The 23,305-nt window shown below is 37.6% G+C and overlaps 1 protein-coding gene across 4 annotated transcripts in view; it reads right to left on the bottom strand.

The window, feature by feature from the left end:
* TGFBR1 (transforming growth factor beta receptor 1) overlaps nucleotides 1-23,305 on the bottom strand; it is a 66,796-nt gene that overhangs the window by 6,920 nt on the left and 36,571 nt on the right. For 3 of the 4 annotated variants that reach the window (XM_081236558.1, XM_081236560.1, XM_081236561.1), the window contains exons 2-6: nucleotides 22,743-22,988; nucleotides 19,369-19,611; nucleotides 13,473-13,703; nucleotides 9,037-9,204; nucleotides 7,086-7,242 (exon numbers count right to left, since the gene is read on the bottom strand). In XM_081236558.1, the coding sequence (XP_081092684.1) occupies nucleotides 7,086-7,242; nucleotides 9,037-9,204; nucleotides 13,473-13,703; nucleotides 19,369-19,611; nucleotides 22,743-22,988 (1,045 nt within the window). The remainder of the gene's footprint in view (nucleotides 1-7,085; nucleotides 7,243-9,036; nucleotides 9,205-13,472; nucleotides 13,704-19,368; nucleotides 19,612-22,742; nucleotides 22,989-23,305) is intronic. The other variant, XM_081236559.1, reaches the window with a different exon arrangement.

Below are 23,305 nucleotides of genomic sequence, written 5' to 3'. Positions count from 1 at the left end.
AATCATGTCATCTGCATATAATGACAACTTTACCTCTTCCCTTCCAATTTGGATACCTTTTATTTTTCTTGTATGATTGCTGTGGCTAGGACTACCAATACCATGTTGAATAGAAGAGGTGAGAGTGGACATCCTTGTCTTGTTCCAGATTTTACTGGGAAGGCTTTCAGCTTTTCACCACTGAGTATTATATTGGCTGTGGGTTTGTCATAAATAGCTTTTGTTACGTTGAGATATGTTCCCTCTGTACCCACATTGGTAAGAGTTTTTTTAATCATGAATGGAATTTTGTCAAATGCTTTTTCTGCATCTATTGAGACAATCATGCAGTTTTTGTCTTTTGTTCCTGTGGTGTATCACATTGATTTGTGAATGTTGAACCATGCTTGTGAACTTGCAGTGAATCCCACTTGGTCATGGTGTATGATCTTTTTTGTGTGTTTTTGGATTCAGTGTGCTAATTTTGTTGAGAATTTTTGCATCTATATTCATCAATGATATTGGCCTATAATTTTCTTTTTTGCTGGTGTATTTGTCTGGTTTTGGTATCAGGGTGATGGTGGCTTCATAGAATGTCTTTGGGAGTGTTCTCTCCTCTTCAATTTTTGGAAGAGTTAGAAGGAGCAATGTAAGTTCTTCTTTGTATGGTAGAATTCACCTGTGGAGCCATTTGGTCCTGGACTTTTGTTTGTAGGGAGTTTTTAAATTACAGATTGTTTCACCTCTAATGATCAGTCTGTTCAAATTATCTATTTTTTTTATTGGAATGTAACTGCTTTACAATGTTGTGTTAGTTTCTGCTCTACAACAAAGTGAATCAGCTGTATGTATCTATTTTTGATTCAATTTTGGTGGGCTGTATGTTTTTAGAAACTTGTCCATTTCTTCTAGGTTGTCAAATTTGTTGGCATAGAATTGTTCACAGTATTCCCTTATGGTTTTTTGTATTTCTGCAGTATCAGTTGTTATGTCTCCTTTTTCATTTACTTTATTTGGATTCTCTCTCTTTTCTTCTTGGTGAGCCTGGCCAGAGGTTTGTCAATTTTGATTATCCTTTCAAAGAACCAGCTTTTGGTTGTATTGATTTTTTTCTATTTTTTAATCTCTATTTTATTTAAAACCTCTTATTTTATTTTTCCCTCTGATCTTTATTACTTCCTTCCTTCTGCTGACTTTCAGGTTTTGTTTGTTCTCCTTTTTTCTAATTCTTTTAAGTAGTAGGTTAGGATGTTTGAGATTTTTCTTGTTTTTTGAGCAAGGTCTGTATTGCTATGAACTTTTAAGAACTGCTTTTGCTGCATCCCCTAGATTTTGTACGGTTGTGTTTTCATTGTCATCTGTCTCAAGGTATTTTTTTAATATTTATTTTATTTATTCATTTTATTTTGGCTGCGCTGGGTCTTAGCTATGGCATGCAGGATCTTTAGTTGTGGCATGCAGACTTCTTAGTGTGGCATGCAGACTTCTTAGTTGTGGCATGCGGACTTAGTTGCGGCTTGTGGACTTCTTAGTTACAGCATGCAGACTTCTTAGTTGCAGCATGCACGTGGGATCTAATTTCCTGGCCAGGGATCGAACCCAGACCGCCTGCATTGGGAATGCAGAGGCTTACCCATTGGACCACCTTGAGGGAAGTCCCTCAAGGTATTTTTAAATTTCCTCTCTGATTTCATCATTGACCCATTGGTTTTTTAGTAGCATGCTGTTGAGTCTCCATGTAATCTTTTTTTTTTTTTCATTTCTTTTCTGTCGTTGATTTCTAGTTTCATGCTGTTGTGGTCAGAAAAGATGTTTGAGATAATTTCTATACTCTTAAATTTGCTGAGGCTTGTCTTATGCCCTAGTAATGTGGTCAATCCTAGAGAATGTTCCATGTGCACTTGAAAAGAATGTTTATTCTGGGTTTGGGTTTTTTTTTAATGTAATGTCCTGAAAATGTCAATTAAGCCTAACTGTTCTGTTGTGTCATTTAGGACCTCTGTTGCCTTATTGATTTTCTGTCTAGATATGTCCATTGATGTGAATGGGGTGTTAAAGTCTCCTACTATTATTGTATTTCCATCAATTTCTCCCTTTATGTCTGTTAGTATTTATGTATTTAGGTACTCCTATAAGGTGCATGTACGTTGTCAAGTGTAAAATCCTCTTCCTGTATTGATCCTTTTATCCTTCTCTATCCTTCTTTATGGCCTTTGTTTGAAAGTCTATTTTGTCTGATATGAGTATTGCAACCTCCCCTTTCTTTTCATTTCCATTTGCATGAAGTCTTTTTCCATCCCCTCACTTTCAATCTATGTGTGTCCTTTGCCCTAAAGTGGGTCTCTTGTAGGCAGCATGTTGTAGGCTTTTGTTTTTTTCTATCAGATCTGCCACTCTCTTTTTTCTATTTAAAAAAATTTATTTTATTCAAGTATTGTTGATTTACAATGTTGTGTTAATTTCTACTGTACAGCAAAGTGATTCAGATATACATACATACATATATATATATATTCCTTTTCCTATTCTTTTTCATTATGGTTTACCACAGGATATTGAGAGATCTCTTTTTTGAGAGAGTATATTTTCTTATTTTTTAATTTAATTTTTTATTTTATACTTGGGTATAGTTGATTTACAATGTTTTGTTAGTTTCAGGTGTACAGCAAAGTGATTCAGTTAATATATATACATATATCCATTCTTTTTCAGATTCTTTACCTATATATAGGTTATCACAGAGTATTGGGTAGAGTTCCTTGTGCTACACAGTAGGTTCTTATTGATTATCTGTTTTATATATGGTATTGTGTATATGTTAATCCCAACCTCCTGATTTATCACTCACCCCTACCTTTCCCCTTTGGTAACCATAAATTTGTTTTCTAAGTCTGTGAGTCTGTTTCTACTTTGTAAATAAGTTCATTTGTATCATTTTTTAAATTGCACATGTAAGTGATATCATATGATATTTGTCTTTTTCTGTCTGACCGACTTCACTTAGTATGACAATCTCTAGGTCCATCCATGTTGCTGCAAATGGCATTATTTCATTCTTTTTAATGGCTAAGTAATGGTCCATTGTGTGTGTGTGTGTGTGTATGTATATATACATGTGTGTGTATACACACACACACACCCCCCCCACATCTTCTTTACCCATTCTTCTGTCAGTGGACATTTAGACTGCTTCCCTGTCTTGGCTATTTTAAATAGTGCTGCAATGAACATTGGGATGCATGTATCTTTTTGAATCATGGTTTTCTCGGATATATGCCCAGGAGTGAGATTGCTGGATCATATAGTAGTTCTATTTTTAGTTTTTTAGGGAACCTCCATGGTGGTTGTACCAATTTACATTCCCACCAACAGTGTAGGAGGGTTCCCTTTTCTCCACATCCTCTCCAGCATTTATGGTTTGTAGATTTTTTTGATGATGGCCATTCTGACTGGTGTGATACCTCATTTTAGTTTTGATTTGCTTTTCTCTAATAATTAGCTGAGCATCTTTTCATGTGCCTCTTGGCCATCTGTATGTCTTCTCTGGAGAAATATCAATTTAGGTCTTCTGCCCATTTTTTGACTGGGTTGCTTCTGTTTTTGATAGTGAGCCATGTGAGCTGTTTGTAAATTTTAGAGACTAAGCCCTTGTCCATTGCATAGTTTGCAAATATTTTCTCCCATTCTGTGGTTGTTTTTTCATTTTGTTTATGGTTTCCTTTGCTGTGCAGAAGCTTACCACTCTGTGTCTTTTGATTGGAGCATTTAGTCCATTGGCATTTAAGTAGCTATTGATAGATATGTTATTTATTGCCATTTTGACCTCGTTTTCCCATTGATTTTATATTTCTTCCTTGTCCTTTTCTATTATTTTTCCTTTTGTGGTTTGATGGTTTTCTCTTGTATTACACTTATATCCTCTTTTTTGCTTTTGTCAATCTACTGTATGCTTTTGATTTGTGGTTACTCTGTTTCTGAAATATGTTAACCCCGTTCTATATCTACTTGCCTTACACTGGTAGTCATACAGGCTCAAACACATCTAGGAAATGAAAAAAAATCTACATTTTCTTACCCTCCTTCCCCACATTTTATGATTTTGATGTCCTCTTTTACATCTTCATGTTCATCCTTTTGCTGTTCATTGTGGTTACCATCACTTTCACAGAATTTTTTTTTTTTAATCTGTGTGTGTACTGGCTTATTTAGGTAATTTGCTTTCCAATTGTGATTTTCTCTTCCCTATAGACTGTTATTCCTTTTCTATTTAGAGAAGACCTTTCAATATTCCCTTTAGGATAGCTTTAGTACTGCTGTATTCTTTTAGTTTTTTGCTTGTCTGAGAAATTCTTTCTCTCTCCTTCTATTCTCAATGATAATCTTGCTGCTCAATGATAATCTTGCTGGGTAGAGTATCCTAGGTTGCAGATTTTTCCCTTTCAGGACTTTGAATATATCTTGCCAGTCCCTTCTGGCCTGCAACATTTCTGTAGAGAAATCAGCTGATAACTTTACAGGGGATCCCTTGTAATTAACTCTTTGTTTTTCTCTTGCTGCCTTTAGAATCCTCTAACTTTTGCCATTTTTATTATAATAGGTTGTCGTGTAGATCTGTTTGGGTTCACCTTGTTTGGGACCCTCTGTGCTTCCTGTACCTGGCTATGTTTCCTTCCTTAGGTTTGGGAAGTTTTCAGTCATGATTTCTTCAAATACATTTTTGATCCCCTTTTCTCTTTCTTCCCCTTCTGGAATCCCTATTATGCGTAGATTGGCATGCTTTATATTATCCCATAGGTCTCTTTTTTTCGTTTGTCTGTCTGCCATCCTGACTGGGTGATTTCCATATTCTATCTTCCAGGTCACTTATTCGTTCTTCTCAATTATTTATTCTGCTATTCATTGCCTTTACTTCAGTTTTTGTCTCAGCAAGTGAGTTTTCTAATTTTTCTTGGTTCCTCTTTATGGTTTCTAGTTCCTTTTTATAGTACTCTGCATTTCTGTTGATAGCCTTTCTTAATTCCTTTAGTATTTTCACTGTTTCCTTTTTGAAATCAGTGTCCCCTAGACCTAAGAGGTCTGTTTCATTGTTTGTCCTTTCCGGGGAATTCTCTTGGTCTTTTAACTGGGGGTGGTTCCTCTGCTTCTTCACTTTACTTGTATTTCTCTTATTCTGTGAGTTTAGGAGAAACAGTTTATGGTGGTCTTGGAAGACTGTTTATATGTGGGAGTGTCCCTGTGTACCTTGTGTGGGTTTAATACTTTTGGTGCAAGGGCTGTTTTTAGTATGGATGCCTGTCACCTCTTTCCTCAGCATGTGCTGGCAGTTATCCTCTTGATAGAGGGTGTGCATATGCAGTGGCCGATGCCTGGTCCTGGGGTTGGTGGTGGTGGCAGCTCACGTGTGCCCCCAGAGCACATGAGGGGAGCAGAGGCAGCTCACGATTGCTCCTGGAGCCTCGGGTGGGGGTGGGGGGTGGGGCATGTATCGTGACTGTTCCAGGAGTTTGTGTAGGCTGTGTCCTGCTGCCTAAGAGCTCATGCCAGGAAAAAGGCCATAATGGCAGGTCCCAACCCTCCCCTCACGCACTGCCCACACAATGGCACCTGGTCTCTAAGGCAGCCCAGGCTTCCTCTGTGTATAACCTCAGGTGAAGTCAGTTGCACCAGCCTCTTCAGACTGTTTCTACACAGCCCACCCCTGTCCTCTCCCTGGGTCTGATCTCTGAAGCTCAAGCTTCCACACATAACTGAGATCATATTAGACTCAAGAAAAATATTAAATATCCCAACTGGTTTGCAAATTAATGATGTCAACCAAATCCCATGAAAAGCTGAAACAACAATTTTATGCTATCTGCCTTATGATCTAAGTTTCCAATGACCCACACGTAATAACTGACTATCCTAGGTGACCTAATGTACACCACCTACTTGGCTATGTACTATGTACTATATTTTAATCTAGAAGTCTTCTCACTAATACAGGATAAAAGGAAAGACAAAGACATATTCTAGGGAACAAAGTAATAGATAAAAATGAGTGCCAGTTCTCCTATTAATACCACCTTGCACAGTTCTGAGGTTTCAAAAATCCTAGGACTCACAAAGACCTGCAGCAACCACTGCCTGGAACACTGAGTCAAGAGATCTGAGAGTCCCTGTTGAATCCATAAATGACAAATACGACTGAGATAGAATAAAGTTTGGCTCTATTCAAGTCCAAGGTAGCAGTTTAAAGATATGTGGTGGCAAATGCTGTGATACACAGAGCAAAGCCTTTTGGGTCAGAAAGGCCCAGGTTCAAATCTCGGCTCTTCAGCTTACCATCCATAAGGTTGGTTGGCCACATTACTTAACCTCCACAAGGCAGTTTCCTCATCTCTGAATTGAGGATAGTGATACCCACCTAATTAGGTCCTTTGAGTACTCACAGACTCAACAAATATTTATTGAGGACTTACTATGTATTAGGCACTGTGACGGATGCTGGGAATACAAGGCTGCTCTCAAGCAGCTTACGATCCAATGGAATATACAGACAAATAAATGGACAGTTATAATGTGCTAAGTGCCTCAATGGTCCAAGTTTAGCACGCAGTGAGGGCCCTTGCCAGGGACATCTAACAGTCCAGAAAAGGATTTCTATGAGAAAGGAAGACTAACTACAAGCTAGGGAAATAAAAGCAGAAAGTATGCTCTAGGATACAGCACATGGGAAAGTTTGAAGAGAGAAACGCATGTTTTCAGGAAATAAAAATATGAAAACAGTTGGGCTAACTATATAGCACAACATTTGAAGAGAGCAATAAATGATATACATAAAAGACCCATTAAAATGATTGGCACATAGTAGGTACCCCATAAATATTAGCTACTATTATGATAACTAACTAACGGTAATATTTTCTGGAAAGGCCACCTTCATCAGCAGTTACCTTTTTAAGTCAGGTAACCTTGGTTTCAGAGCAGGCAAGACCATGAGATCTTCTACCTGTGAGCAATCTAATAAAGTACAAGGTCGAGTTTCAGAAAAGATATGTATCTAGAAATGAGAAGGAAAAGAAGTCAATTTCAGAACATTATTCACTGTGTAGCCATAAGTATACCTTTTTGTTCCCACTCTGTGGTTTGGAGCAATATCAATTGTATCTGTGGCTGAATCATGTCTTACTGCCAGTCCCAAGTCTGCAATACAGCAAGTTCCATTCTTCTTTACCAAGATATTCTTTGATTTCAAATCCCTATGAGCAATGGCTGGTTTTCCTAAAGAAAGAAAAAAATTAAACATGGTTGCTTAAAGGGTAATACCTATCACAAATCTCACATTTAGGTTCAAAAGCTTCTCCTCCCAACCCAGTGTCGAAGCACTTCAACCCCCATCACTGCAACACCTGGGTCATTACTAAACCACCTTAAGTGAATCATTACACATAAAGTTGCTGAAATTACATTTCTTCAAAGAAAATGGATGATCAAAAAATGTAAGTCTAATACTCAAAGACTGGGGGGTTAAAGATACTAGTTTCTTGATACCCTATGAATTTTTTTACAGGAATCCTAGTCACTGATATTTGAATTCAAGAACCAAGAATCTCAATCACTTCCTTTGTCTATCAACTGGAATATACTTATTAAATGTATAATACCTTAATACTAACCAATAGAAAAAGTTGTACTATGCAGGGACTATGTATTTTAATCTAGAAGTCTTCTCACTAAAACAAGAAAAAAAATAAAAATTTAAAAATAATTTAAAAATAATAATTACAATGTGGAAAACTTGGAACCCTCAGAGACTGCTGATGGAAATGTAAAATAGTACAGGCACTTGGAAAAAAATGTCTGGCAGTTTCACACATCTTTAGAGTAACTATATGATCCAGTAATTCCACTCCCAGGTATATATCCAAGAGAACTAGAAACATCTCCACACAAAAACTTGCACAACAATGTTCATAGCAGCATTATTCATAACAGCCCAAAGTGGAAACAACCCATATGTCCATCACTGATGAATGGATACCCAAAATGTGGTATATCCATACAAGGAAATATTACTCAGCCATAAAAAATGAAATACTACTCAGCCATAAAAAAGAATGAATTTTTGATAAATGCTGCAGCATGGACGAACCTTGAAAATACACTAAGAGAAAGAAGCCAGTCACAAAAGATCACATATTGTATGATTCCATTTATATGCTACGTCCAGAATAAGCAAATCTATAGAGATGGAAAGTATATTAGAGGTTGCCTAAGGCTAAAGAGTTTGGGGGGAAATGGGGAATGACTGCTAAGAACTACAGGGTTCTTTTAAGATGATGAAAATGTTCTAAAACTGATTGTGGTGACAGCTGTACAACTCTGAATATACTAAAAACCACTGAATTGCATACCAAATGGGTAACTTATAACTCAATAAAGCTATTATAATCAACAATAATAAAATTTACAAAGATGGGGCTGGCTGAGATAGTAAAACAGCATGTGTGTTGTGTGTTGTAAAGTTGGGAGTGGGGGAGTCATCAGGTAGCAAGTGGATAATCATTAGAGCAGAGAATATATTGGCATCTGATATCTTATATGGCACAAAAATCAAAGCATAAAAATTTCATAACTAAAACTTAGTATTCAATTTTTCAACTGTAAAACTGTCTCATGCAGTCTCCTTATCCTAGGGTCAAATATAATTATTAGATAGCCAGATAACATTTATGTAGCATGTTGATGTTTACAAAGCTTTTTCACATTTCATATGGTACTGCACATAAACTAAATTCCAAAATCAAGACCCTCAAAAATCACAAGAAAGACTAAACGCTACTACTTTTAAGAACTTACAAATATATCAGTATTGTTACAATGACTGGAGAATCTCTGAACAAATTCCCAGATTCATAACTCCACCTTAGATTTTCAACAGAAAGGTAAAATATTCTCATCTAAAAACTCATTTTAAATAATCTCCAATTAAGCCAACTTATTGCAAAAATTTTCTGAACAGACATTAGATCCATGGGAATTTAAAGCTTAAATAACAGGATTGCTTTGCGTTACCTTGGGTACCAACTATCTCCATGTGAAGATGGGCAAGTCCACTTGCTGTGGACAGAGCGAGTTTTATCATTCCTTCCACAGTAACTGTGTATCTGTTCAAGTAATCAAAAAGGGATCCATGCTCATGATAATCTGACACCAACCAGAGCTGAGTCCATGTACCATTGTCTGTCAAGTAGAATAACAATATTTCAGATGGGCTATAGAACATTTATGATTTATTCAAAAGTTATCATTTCTTACTCTCCTGAATCACGCAACTGCAATATGTTGGTACCTTAAATTTGTATATATTTCTTTCATAGTTTCTTGTATTTCAGTTTTCTTATACTTTCATGTATGTATCCTTTAGATCCTTAAAGTAAGCCCCTTAATCTTGAGGTAAGGCAAGGATAACTAATCCCATTCAAGAGAGAAGGAATCATAGTTCAAAAATGGTGATGTTGGGGCTTCCCTGGTGGCGCAGTGGTTGAGAGTCCACCTGCTGATGCAGGGGACACGGGTTCGTGCCCCGGTCTGGGAAGATCCCACATGCCGCGGAGCGGCTGGGCCCGTGAGCCATGGCCACTGAGCCTGCACGTCCGGAGCCTGTGCTCCGCAACGGGAGAGGCCACAATGGTGAGAGGCCCGTGTACCGCAAAAAAAAAAAAAAAAAATGGTGCTGTTGAGTCCACACAGATGGTAGCAGGGCTGGAATAATGCTTTGAGGAATGCCTGGTTCAAGTTAGGTGCCTGGTTCAGGTTAGGTGCTCAACAATTGTTTCTGGAAGTGGGGAGGGAAACAAGGGAGGAGGGAGGGAAGAAGATGAGAAGTACCTGGAACCTAGTGTGGCTATAGTGGGAATGGAATATTATTGGACAAACCAAAAGGGAGTTTAAATGAGACATGCAAGCTTTAATGACAAACAGACTGTGTATACCGTTCACAAAGAAGCCAGAAAAGATTACAATTCTAAGGTTTCCAGATTAGAAAAATATAAAAATAGTGGTATCACTGACACATGGGGAAGCTGAGACAGGAGCTAAAAATGTCATGAGGAGAAAAGGCTAGGACTGAATTCAGTTTTACACAAGGTGATTTTGAACCTCAACAACTAGGAATATGGGTTCTTCCAAAAGTTCATTTGTAAGCCAGTACATGAATTGGAAATGTATGTTCCCATGAGAATCATGGTAAAGGTTCTGGCTGGGCTTCTCGGCTAGGCTGGTCCACAAAAGCCAATTTAACCTAGGAGTAGCTGGAAAGTCATATATTTCACAAAATCATGAAAGCAAAAATATTACAACAATACTAAGAGGCAGGACAATTCAGTAAAAGATGCACACTTGCAGTCATTCTGACCTGGGTTGGAATCAGGGCCTGGCTGTCACTGACTACATGACCTCAAACAAGTTTCTTAACCAGTGAGCCTTTGTTCCTTCTTTTACACAACAAGAATACCTTACTTTGCGAGACTACTAAGAAGATTTTAAAAATAGGATAATAGATTTTTAAAAAGAATTTAGTACAATGCATGGCACATAAGAACTTCCCCATTAGTTGTAAAACAAAAGAAAAAACTGATTGACATAAAATAATTTATATATTTTGAAGGCTGTTAATTGAAAGCAATTCTGATTAGAAAAGATTAAGGAATGAAATGTTTTCAGAAGATTCTGGAGGAGATTTCTGGGTATTTTCAAAAGGATTTAGATATTCATGATACTAGTTCTTTATCAACTTGTTTCTTCATAAACTTCGTAAACTGATTCTGTTCAAACTTATACCTTTCCTTGATACAGGTACATCACTAGCTTTATCTGCATGCTTATTAACCATACCTGAATTCTGAAAGGCTCACAAATACAAGAAATAAATAGGAACGCAGCAAGATGGAAGAATGGGAGGTTTTCTGAGGTAACTGACAAGAGAGGTGGAAGGAAGAAGGACATATTAGAGGCTATGCCCACATAAAGGGTTGTCTAAGGTGGAATTAACTAAATCAGTATGAGAAAGATAAAGAAAAGGGGAATAGGGGGTGAGGGGCTAGGTTCTAGGCAAAGTCCATTAACCCCTGACAAAGAAGAAAGGAGGTGTAGGGAAGAGCCAGCAGGGTTGCCAGTTCCCATGGTAACCTCCAGATGACAGTACCAGCTTGGCTGCTGCCTGAGCAAAAGGAAAGAGTTCAGGGCACAGCAGCAGGAACATTTTGTGTCGGTTAGTGTGTTTACAACTTGGAACAAGCCTAAAACATGCTGGGCCTGGGCAAGGGTTGAACCTAAAAATGCAGATTTGAAAGTCACCACTACCTACCATTGAGTTTGAAAGCAAAAATGTGGGTAAGTTCTTTGAGGGAGAAATTACTATTTGTAGAATTAGAGCCTTCATATGTATTAAAAAGAGTTTCAGAAAACAAAAACACCTATTAAGAAATAAAGTCCAGAGTCACAGAATACAAAGGTTGTTTTAAGGGTTGGGGGAGAAGCTAAATGGTGTCAAAGACAGAAGAAAGTGAAAACTAAGGACTTGGTCAGACTATGATCACTGCTTTTGTTTATTTGTTTTGTTTTTAAATTAAGTAATACTGAATTGGTAGTATCTATTGATAATCCCTGCTTACATCCATCACCGCCCCTAAGTCACAAAAAGCAGATAATCACACGTATACATCTCCTGATTTGATGCAATAGAAAGAATATGTAGAAAGTATATAATATTTTCAGGAAACCAATAAAATCAGATTCAGTCTCTAATTTTAACTACCAGTTTTCAAATTTTACAAGGAGCAAGTTCAGAGATACTATAAGAATTCAATTAGCAAATCTAGAATATGATAAGCCCTATAAGACAAACAATCCAGTTTCTTCAACAGATAAACTGCGAGAAGAAAAAAAAGACAAAGGGTAACCCTAGTGATTTTAAGGAATTTAAGATAAATATCAACCAAATGCAGTGGATCCTAAAGTGAATAACCAATTGTTAAAAAAAAAAAAAAGGGTGGGAGGGAGACCACTTCAGAAATGTGAAACTGACTAGATATTTGATGGCATTTTTAAAACTGACAATGGTAGTATGGTTATGTTTCACAAAAAAAGATTCCCCATAATCTAAAGATACAAACTGAGATATTTATGGATGAAAAGATATGCTATCTGGGATTAGCTTCAAATAATTCAGAGGGGGCAGAGTAGGTGTAATCAGAGCTCAAATATGGTTGGCAGTGAGCTGATAATTGTTGAAGCTGGGTGATGAGGGTTCATTATACTATTCTCTACTTTTCTATATACTGGAAATTTTCTATAAATAAAAGTTTAAAAAAACAAGTAATGTTTGTTGTAAATAAATTTGAAAATACAGAGAAGCAAATAGAAAAATCAAAATCACCCATGAACACAAACTGAGATTAAACATTGTTAATATTTCAAAGAAATAAATATTGTTGAAGAAAATGGGAAGGGAGAGAAGTAAAAAGATGACTATGGTTATGGCCTTTAAAAAAGATATTGATATCATTTTTTTTAAAAAATAGGAAAGCTGGGAAATACATTTGATTCAGGGTGGATGTGATGAAAGTTGAGTTGTAATACTCGGTTGGCCAAAAAGTTCATTTGGGTTTTTCTGTAACATTTCACGGAAAATCCCAAATGAACTTTTTGGCCAACCCAATACAGGCCTCTGACAAAGGCTATAAAGGTAGGATTGTGGGCACTACTATAATAACTGAAGCCAGGAAAGTAAATGAAGTGCAGTCTGAAGTCACTTTTCACTTTTCAGTCACCTCTCATGCTGACTGTCTACTGACATGGCTTCCTCACTTGCTTCAGCATCTGATCTGCCCCCAGGCCTCAAGCACCTGTGTACCACAGGCAAGAAAAGGTCCACATGGTTACTAAGGGCAAGGTGGTTTTGGAGAAACCATTTCTCTATTTAAGTGAGTTTACTTAAAAGATTAATCTATTTAGCCCTTAGCAATTTAAACACAGAATACACTGAGAAGTTATTCTTACTCTCCCTATACATAAGGTCATTAGGAAATATTAGAATGCCCTAATGGTCAGGAAGAGATTAAAAGGAAACATGTCTGAGCTCTAGCCTATCTCAAAACTCTGGGCAACCAGAGTTTATAAATTTTTTTTCTACGTTATGACTATCCTCAGTAACTAACTTCCTAGAACCAAACTAACAAAAGCATGTAACCTTTTTTTTTCTTTTTTTAAATAGCTCTTTACATTTTATAAAGCAATTAGAGGTTTAGGAACATGTTGTCAAGAGTCAAGAAAATCTTTAAGAAGTTCCTGTTTCTAAAGGCTTCTAATATATTCTGTTTTACTTAATGGGTCTAATTTATATGACAAACATCCATTTCTCATCAAATATGACAATGTTTAATAGTCTTATTTGTGGAAAGGATTAGATATATTTTGTTACACTCAAAGGAGAAGCAAATGTTACTGACCTTTATTGTCTGCTGCTATAAATCCCAAGATGTTTTCATGACGTAACATGACGGTCTGATAAATCTCTGCCTCACGGAACCATGAACGTTCTTCTCTAGAGGAGAATATTTTAACAGCAACTTCTTCTCCTCTCCATTTTCCTCGCCAAACTTCTCCAAAACGACCTTTGCCAATACTTTCTTGTAACACAATAGTTCTCGCAATTGTCCTCTGAACAAGCAATGGTAAACCTAAAGATAAAAATAAATAGTATTCGACACAATCAATATCGGTACCTGTTTCTAACACCACGATAGGCATTAAAAGAGTGACTCAGAAAGGTTTAACTCCTTAAAGGAACTTACAATCTCACTGAGGAAATATAGAGTAAATTTGCAAAAACAATAATTCATGATAAAAGGAAAATAATAAATACAATAAAAAAAAATCCAGACACTCCTGCCTGGAGAGTCAAGGTAGGCTTTAAAAGATAAGCTGGGGCTTCCCTGGTGGCGCAGTGGTTGAGAGTCCGCCTGCCGATGCAGGGGACACGGGTTCGTGCCCCGGTCCGGGAAGATCCCACATGCCGTGGAGCGGCTGGGCCCGTGAGCCATGGCCGCTGAGCCTGCGCGTCCGGAGCCTGTGCTCCGCAATGCGAGAGGCCACAACAGTGAGAGGCCCGCTGTACCAAAAAAAAAAAAAAAAAAAAAAAAAAGATAAGCTGAATTTAGACTGTCCTTTACAGAAGGGATAGGACCAAAGAAGAAGACAAGGAGGTAAGATGTTTAGGTAAGAGAAATATGCAAGCAAAAGTAGAAGAAAGAAATGGATGATACATGTTTAGGGAACCAGCTTAGATAGATAAGCAGAAAAAGGATGTATGTAGTAAAACAGTAGAAAAGAAGAGAAGCTGCACCAGAATGTGAAGAGTACTGAATGCCCAGCTCAAGATGACCAATGAGAGCTGTGGGTGAAAGAGGAACTAGTAAACATTTCCATTCATTTCATGAACGGAAAGAAATAATTTTAAAATCTTATTTCAGAAAGATGAGTCTGGTAACAGTTTTACAAATGGGAGGAGAAAAGTGTGTAAGCACAAGAAATGCAGAAGTAAATTCTGGTCTAACTTTTAATAAATCAGTAAAAATTATCACAGAAACCATTTCAAGGCAAGCAATTTACCAATTTATGTGCCAGGAACTGGCTGCCTAGGCAACACTAATATCTTAAGGAATGATGCCAAGTAACTTACCTTGGTGATGAGACACTGGCAATTTTCTCACCAACTGAACTTGCCTTACTATAAAATACATAGTTTTAAATATTACCACACTTATTTCATTAACATAAAAGTATTTACTAACTACCTAGAAAATTTAAGTAACACTATATTTGGGACTATTCCAATTCCCCATGGACTAAGAACTGTCAAATTATACTGACACTGACAAAATATCAGTGTACATCATGTTCTACAGTATTTTATTTATACAGTCTAATACACATAAATTTGTGTCACTTAAAATCTATCTTGAGTTGCCTGCTAGGTCAAATTAAACTAATGGAAGTAAATAAAATTATCTGGTCTCTTTGATTCTCTGGTGTGAAATACTTATAAATCCAAATATTAAATCTTTAAGTTGTCTCTTTTCATCTTTAAGTTTCTCAAATAGATCCTTCCTTCCCCTTGCTCTATCCATCCTCCCTACTTCCTGCAAAGTAGTTAGCAGTCTAATTGTAAACAATTGTTTTTATAAGGAGACTGCTGGTTAAAAATTGTGAAAAATCCTTATTTAAATCAAGGAGCTCTTTTGTATTATGAATAACCAATTCCTAATTATGCTGTTTACAGTAGACACTAACTTACTAAATTTTCTTAAAGCCTTTGAACAGGGCCACACCATGTTCTTAAAGATTTAAAGTATACTTAATAGTTCATTTCAGGAGGCTGATCTGGAACTTAGAAATGCAGGGAATAAAGAAGAAAGGGAATAGCAAATGGGAAGTCTGAAAATGCCTGACACATTCAGGACTCAGGCAGGGTCAAGAAAGCCTAACAGGACAAAAAGTCTTTGTCTTCCCCTTCACAACTGGATTCTAGATGCAGAACTAGAATTAAAAATCAAATCTAGATTTATCATATTATCTGTATTTGATTACCATAACCCACATGAAAATCTGAGCATTTTTTAAAAAAGTAACAGTTTTCTTCTAAAGACAAAAATAAACAGGCCTAATTCAGATCTCTATATTCTCTACTTTACTTCTGTACCTTTTAGAACTGCTTGAGAGAAAAATTCAATAGGAAAACAGGGTCCAAGAACCTTTACATGCAGTGAACAACAGAAAGAAGACCTGAAGGACATGCATGCATTAAAGAGAGCATGAATGAGACATAATAAACATTGGCCTAAGAGACGCACACTCTCAAAAACTGGCTAACAGGGGACTTCCCTGGTGGCGCAGTGGATGGGACTCCAACACTCCCAATGCAGGGGGCCCGGGTTCGATCCCTGATTGGGAAGCTGTATCCCGCGTGAGTGCCACAACTAGGGAGCCCATGTGCCGCAACTAAGGAGCCTGCCTGCCGCAACTAAGACCCAGCACAACCAAATAAATAAATCTGGCACATATTTGTGTGTTCCCACATACTTTGCAATCTAATGACAGCTTAAATATGGGCATGTGCACAACATGTGATTCAAATAAATGCAACAGGGATACGATTAGCTCTAAGTTTAGAGCTAGGTTCCAGAACCCATCTCTCCATTGTCTCCCTGCAATTCCTAAGTTAAAAGTACAGTCTTTGAAAGAGAGAGATAGGGCCTTTCCTCAATTATGGTCATAGTACTGAGTAATAAACATTTGAATTCATAACATAAAATGTTTTATCTTTTCCTCAATGAGTGGAAGAACTAAAAAGGATATTATACAGAGACATTTGACTTCAGAGGCATGAGTCCCATTCATGAAATGGCATTCAGCCTTTATAATAAATAGAAGGAAAAGCAGTGGAATTTTCTGCTGTCATTCAACAGAAGATAGCTTCTGTCTGGATAAATCTGAAAGCCATTAACACAGAATAAACTATGACAGGGGAGGAAGCCTTAAACTAGTTTTTTTGTAAAATGCAGCAAATTCATACTGTATATCAGATTTTTTTTCCAAATATCTTTTCAATAAGAATAACACCTGTCATTTGGATATAACTTTACAATCTACCAAGTGCTTAAGTGCTTTCACACAAACATCTCATTTCATTAGAACCTCACAACAATCCAGTAACATACACTGGGCAGGGTTCATTACTTTCATTTTAAAGATGAAATAACTCAGGCGTGAGACATCAGCTAACTGCCCAAAGCCACAGAGCTGGCAAACAATGCAGACAAGTTTTTGCAGGGGGTAAAAGGAGGCATAAAAGGAGGGAGAGAAGCTTTCAGACAATAGAGCGGGGTCCCTGATGGATCTAGAAATATAGATAAAATGGAAAAAGAACAATTCCATTCTTTACTACAATTTCATTTTTTACTTCATGCCTGTATCTTAAAAGGTAAATAAATGGGCCTCCCTGGTGGCGCAGTGGTTGAGAGTCCGCCTGCCGATGCAGGGGATACGGGTTCGTGCCCCGGTCTGGGAGGATCCCACATGCCGCGGAGCGGCTGGGCCCGTGAGCCATGGCCGCTGGGCCTGCGCGTCCGGAGCCTGTGCTCCGCAGCGGGAGAGGCCACAACAGTGAGAGGCCCGCATACCGCAAAAAGAAAAAAAAAAAAAAAAAAAAAAGGTAAATAAATATATTCTTATTCAGAAACAAACTGCCATCCAGACAGCTATTTAATCCTTTAGGTAGGTAGGCTTGCTCTCCTTGAGGCCTGATACATACCACTGTGCCAAGTGGCATGAGCTGCTTTGAATTCCCTGGGTGTAAGTGTGGCAGCAAGAGAGCAGGTCCAAGGGATTAGTTCCAAATGATCTAAAGCCACCCTAATTTTCTGTGACGTTGGCCCTTGCTTATCATGTTTTTTTGGTCCAGGTTAGCTTCTAGAATGAGCCAGATATTCTTTGGGAACCCTTTGAACTGACTCAGGATCAAAGGGGAACCCTGAAATAGTCTCTCTCCACCCCTCCACCACTCCTGCCCACAGACTGTCACATCTTCAATACTAAGGCTGCTCCATCTCAATCCAGCCCGTCACTGCCTTCCTCCTCACAACAGTCACAGGGATCCCTAAAGGCTGCCTTAAGAGACCCGGGCTCCACCATAAGCCTGTATGTATCCTAGAAGTCACGGGAAGAACTCACTTACTGAATACGTACGGCCAAATTCTACAGAAGAAAACTTTGTCATGAAATCACTTTCTTCATATTTAAATGAATAAACATACATACGTATACATGAATATACCTTCATGCCCTTAAAGACATTTGTCATTATGTGAACTTTCTGTACCATCAGATGTGATTTTGTGCTTCAGAGTCATATTCCTCCCCCAGTCACAATTTCTGCTTTAAAGTTCCTTCAGGGACTTCCCTGGTGGCACAGTGGTTAAGAATCTGCCTGCCAATGCAGGGGACAAGGGTTCGAGCCCTGGTCCGGGAAGACCCCACATGCCATGAAGCAACTAAGCCCATGCTCCACAACTACTGAGCCCGTGTGCCACAACTATTGAAGCCCACGCGCCTACAGCCCGTGCTCCGCAACAAGAGAAGCCACCACAATGAAGAGCAGCCCCCGCTCACCACAGCTAAAGAAAGCCTGCGTGCAGCAACAAAGACCCAACGCAGCCAAAAAATAAAATTAATTAATTAATTTTAAAAAAACCAGTAAAGTTCCTTTAATCATTTGATTATAAAATTCATGAAATTTTCATTATACATATACTTTAAAATCTTTTTATCCATGAATCTAGCCCTTATTTGAAGTTAATTTATACTTCTTAAAGGACAGTACATCTCATTTAAAAGTCCTAACAAACCACTTTAAGTATTATTATCAACAGTATCTGTCCCATATTTCTGATGAGGAAATAGAAGCCCAAGGAGAAAACATGGTTTAACCAAGATCAGACAGCCAATCAATGACAAAGTTTGCACTGGAATCTAGATCTCTTAATTCCTGGCTAGGGATTAAGTGTCAAATTACAATACTGTAGAGAATAGGAGTCTTCTTCTCTTAGTATCCTTCCAAAGCACATGTAAGAAAAAAGTAAAAAATAAATCCCTTTTTGATTTAAATACGAAGCACTGATTGCTATGCCAAAATTTGCTTCAGGTAATTAGATAATCTATTTCTGATGCCACAAAAATCAAAGAGAACTGAGAAAAGCAAATATCAGAAGGGCCATGGATCCATAAAGCGATATTAAATAACAAGGTGGTCAGACTTTTTTCTAAAGTGAGAAAATGACTAAAAATTCATTAGTTTAATAAAAAACTAGGCCTGAGCCAGAGACAGCAATTTAATGTTGAAAAAGCAAATAACCTTCACAATTCCAAACACACTCTCTGTCATGCCTGCTTTCAATACAAAAATAAAGCTGCTAAACAGTCCTGAAGAGAATGGGTAAACTGCAGATTATTTGAACATCTGTGAACTTCGGCCTCAGCTACAGAGGAATAACTGTCCTTATTCTCACAGAGTCGTGAGAAGGTGAGAATGTTTTGAAAGTTACGCACATGTGACGGTGACTTACTTTTACTGCTCAAATAAGTCAGTCAATTCTATTTGTCCTTAACTAAACTAGCCGTGCTCAGATACAGACCTAGCTTAAAGACCTTTATTAGGTTCAAAGCTGGAGTAGTATTCCCACTATCCCAAGTTTTAACATACTAAGCCAACTGGCTTAGCCAACTAATAAATAACACAGTTAATTTTAAAAACACATCTTAGGAAAAAGAAAAAAACAAATACTTTACCTGATCCAGAACCCGATGTTGTCATATCATAAATTAAATCTTTTAACGTAGTGCCCTCTGAAATAAAGGGACGATCTAATGAAGGATCCTCTTCATTTGGCACTCGATGGTGAATGACAGTGCGGTTATGGCAGATATAGACCATCAACATGAGTGAGATGCAGACGAAGCATACTGGTCCAGCAATGACAGCTGCCAGTTCGACAGGACCAAGGCCAGATGATGGCTTTCCTGGAAAAGGGCCTCAAGTGAAATAAACATCAACAACAATAACACTGTAGGCGGCATCCACAATTTCCTAAATCCTCCACATTTCCTGCAGTTGGCCACTACCACCATTAGTCAGAGCCTCATCACAGCAGCTCATAATGCTCAAACCCGTAACAAGTGAAGCACTTAATCTTCTCCCATTGGCTCTCCTTTTATGATCACCAGCTCTGTCAACATCCACTTAGCCTTCCAGAAGTCTTGAGCCATCCCCTAAATAACAAGGCCAGCTACCACAAACACTGTAGGACCACCCCCTACCCCACTTAGCCCTATCAGATCGCTAATAGAAGAACCAATAATGTGGAACAACTCCCATTAAATATTTCTTAAGTCATTGTCTTCTTTTTCTTTTTTTAAAAAAAGTAGTTTGGCTTATCTTCTTATTCCAAGGCTAGTACATGCTCATAGTAGGAAAAAAAATTAAAAAGTATAACTACAGATGAGCAAAATTTAAAAAAAGATTAACTACAGCCTCACCATTCCCCCCAAACTCACCTGTGTATATATCTCCACCAATTTTTTTCATGCAAAAATATATCCTCTTTTTTTAATAGTTTGCATGTGTATACTTTCTAGTTTATTTTAATCACTTAGACTTTTAATTAAAGATCTTTTTTTATAATCTCTTTTAACAATTAAGAATTTGCATTGTTTCAGAAACACATTAATTACAACTATTTTGGCATTCATTCTGACACATGCTGGTTCATGACTCACCACCCTTTCTTTCACATCACATCTTTATCATTCTTGAGATCTTTATTTGGATTGATTTCATATGACAAGAATCCTAATTCTAGTAATTTCTTTCAGAAAGAGTATATGGGTCCTTATACACTGAATACTTAATTATCTAAAGATGCTTGTTGCCTTTATATATGAAAAATCTTGGCTCATCTAAAGAATTTTGGGTAACACAATATATGATACCCCATTGCCTTCTGGTATTTAAAAAAAGCAAAAAATCTGAACTTTTTTTTCCTTTTATAGGTAACCAGCATTCACTTGTGCTGAATGTGTGCACAATTTTTCTTTATTCTTGAAAACTGATAGTTTTTTCATTATATATATTTGGCTAAGTATTTTTTCATTAATTTTACATAGTATTTCTTCTCTCTTCTGTCCTTTTGCCTTTTTCTGGTTTTATGCTAAGCATATTGGATCACCTAGATCTGTCCTCTATGTCTCTTAATTTGCTCACCAACTGTCTTTTTCTCTGAATTGTAACACAATTTCTCAAGTTTGTCTTGCTTTAAGCTTGTCTCACACTTGACAATAAAGTTACAACATCCAGTCTGCTGTTCACTTTCAATACTGCATTTTTAAAAATAATTCATCGGGCCTCCCTGGTGGCGCAGTGGTTGAGAGTCCGCCTGCCGATGCAGGGGATACGGGTTCGTGCCCCGGTCTGGGAGGATCCCATATGCCGCGGAGCGGCTGGGCCCGTGAGCCATGGCCGCTGGGCCTGCGCATCCGGAGCCTGTGCTCTGCAACGGGAGAGGCCACAAGAGTGAGAGGCCCGCATACCGCAAAAAGAAAAAAAAAAAAAAAAAAAAATAATAATAATAATAATAATTCATCAATTGAGCTTTTCATCTGAAAGCGATCTTAACAACTGTGAAATGTTCTCATTTCATTGTGAACAACTGAAAACAGACCTTGGACTGTCTGAAAGTTCTTCCCTAACATGTTGTAAGTGTATTTCATAGGATGACATCTACTCTCATTTATCCAGTTCAGTTCACTTCTTTTGAACCATGGAATCTTTCCATTTGGTAAATTTTTTTGCTCTCTGATTATTAGGGACCTGGGAATGAGGTATTTGTGTATTTTAGCATTAAAAATAAAGTGAGCTCTTCATAAGGTTTTGTGAGTCTCCATTCTGATATTTCAAGCCATTTCAAACAATGGAAATGGGAAATTCTGGAATTATCATTCTCCTTGTCATATTAGCATTGTAGATGCCTATATGAAAGTCAGAAAAATTATAATCTGACAGAGCTTTGCCACAGGGACCTTCTCTATCATGCTGAAGATCTGGTTTTACTTTGCTGTTATCACTTGAACTAGGTGGAGGACTGCCTTCCTTCTACAACTGGCAGGACTGGCCCTTTTCCTCTGAGCTACAGCAGTGCTTCCTACTTTAATTAGCATGATGCCTAAACCAACTCTGAGTGGAAAATGAGCACTGAAAGCAGGTGCTTCCTAAAGGAGAATTGAGAGTTTGCCCCTGTAGCCTAGCCTCACACCCAGCCCCTCAGCTTAAGGTATTGGTGGGATTCTGCAAGAGGGTCTTTCACCTACTTCTTTTCCTATAGTTAGTCAGTTCTTCACTAGTCTGTTATAATCTGCACTATAAACTGCAGAGTTCCTCACAACTATAGGCATGTGGGTGGCATTTCTTCCATTAATTCTCTTAGCGTTAATATAGGTTTTCCGCATTTTTGTATTCCTTTGATTATTATAGTAGGTATTTTGGATTTGGGGAAAGTGCCAGAAGAGTTAAACAGATGAGCTCAGACTGGCATCTTAAATCAGAACCTTAAAATTAATCTAATCCTAAGCATTTATGAAGCTTTCAAATTCCTGGCTCTTCCAGGACATTTTAAAATGTAAACTATGGTGAAGGACCAAAAACCTAGAAATCGTATATAATAATTTATACATAAAGATCATAAGGCAAGGTGATATTACAAAATGAAGGCACCTCGACTGTTTAGTGCTGCCCTCAATTCCCGCCCATTACTGACTGCTTTAAAAGGCTGGAGCATTATACAAGGAAAAAATTTCACTCTGAGAACAAAGTAGGGATACTCTGAGGACATATTGCTATGGTGGGCTTTATCAGGATTCTCTAAAGGAGGCTACCCTTTTAGGCACAACAGACCTCAGAGAAAGCATCTTGGAACCACCTTCTCAAACAACACACACGCAGGAGTCAGGATCCTGGCTACCCTTATAACTCTACTACTTTGGACAAGTTACTTCTTGCCTCTATACTGAATAAACTGAGAGACAATTTCTAAGATCCCTTCCAGCTCTAAAATCGTAGAGTCTAAGAGCTTTTCCTGTAGTATCAAGAAAAAACTTATACAACAACTTACCAACAGTTGGGAGTTCTATTTTATTGCAATGGTCCTGATTGCAGCAATATGTTGTAGTAACAGACCCAGTTTTTGAAGATGGTGCACATACAAATGGCCTGTCTCGTGGAATTAGGTCGATTTCAGCTATACACATGCTATTATGTATAACTTTGTCTGTGGTCTCTGTGACAGAGACAAAGCAGAGCCCATCTGTGACACAAGTAAAATTGTCTTTTGTACAAAGGTGGCAGAAACACTGTAATGCTGGGGGGAAAAGAAAAGATCCTATCAGAAAAAATTCTCAAGGTTAACAATTTAAAATTATCCCATAGTCTCTGTACTAATACATTCCTGATTCTATTATAATTATACAATTTCTTTGTTCAAAAACCCAAACTCTTTGTTAACCTGAGAAGTTCCAAATTCTGTTAAGAAGCACACATATGTAGGAGCCAAACATTTTTGAAATTTGGACCCAGGCTTTTTCCTAAAACTTTTGGCTTCCAAGTATAAAAAAAACTGTTACGTGCAATTTCATCAATGTAAGGCAAGCATTTGCCCTCCTATTTGAAACAAAGTAC

The sequence above is a fragment of the Mesoplodon bidens genome (assembly GCF_964165515.1).
Source record: "Mesoplodon bidens genome assembly, chromosome: 6".
Classification (NCBI taxonomy): domain Eukaryota; kingdom Metazoa; phylum Chordata; class Mammalia; order Artiodactyla; family Ziphiidae; genus Mesoplodon; species Mesoplodon bidens.
The sequence above is the reverse complement of the archived record's forward strand: the minus strand, read 5'-3'. Positions and strand labels throughout refer to the sequence as shown.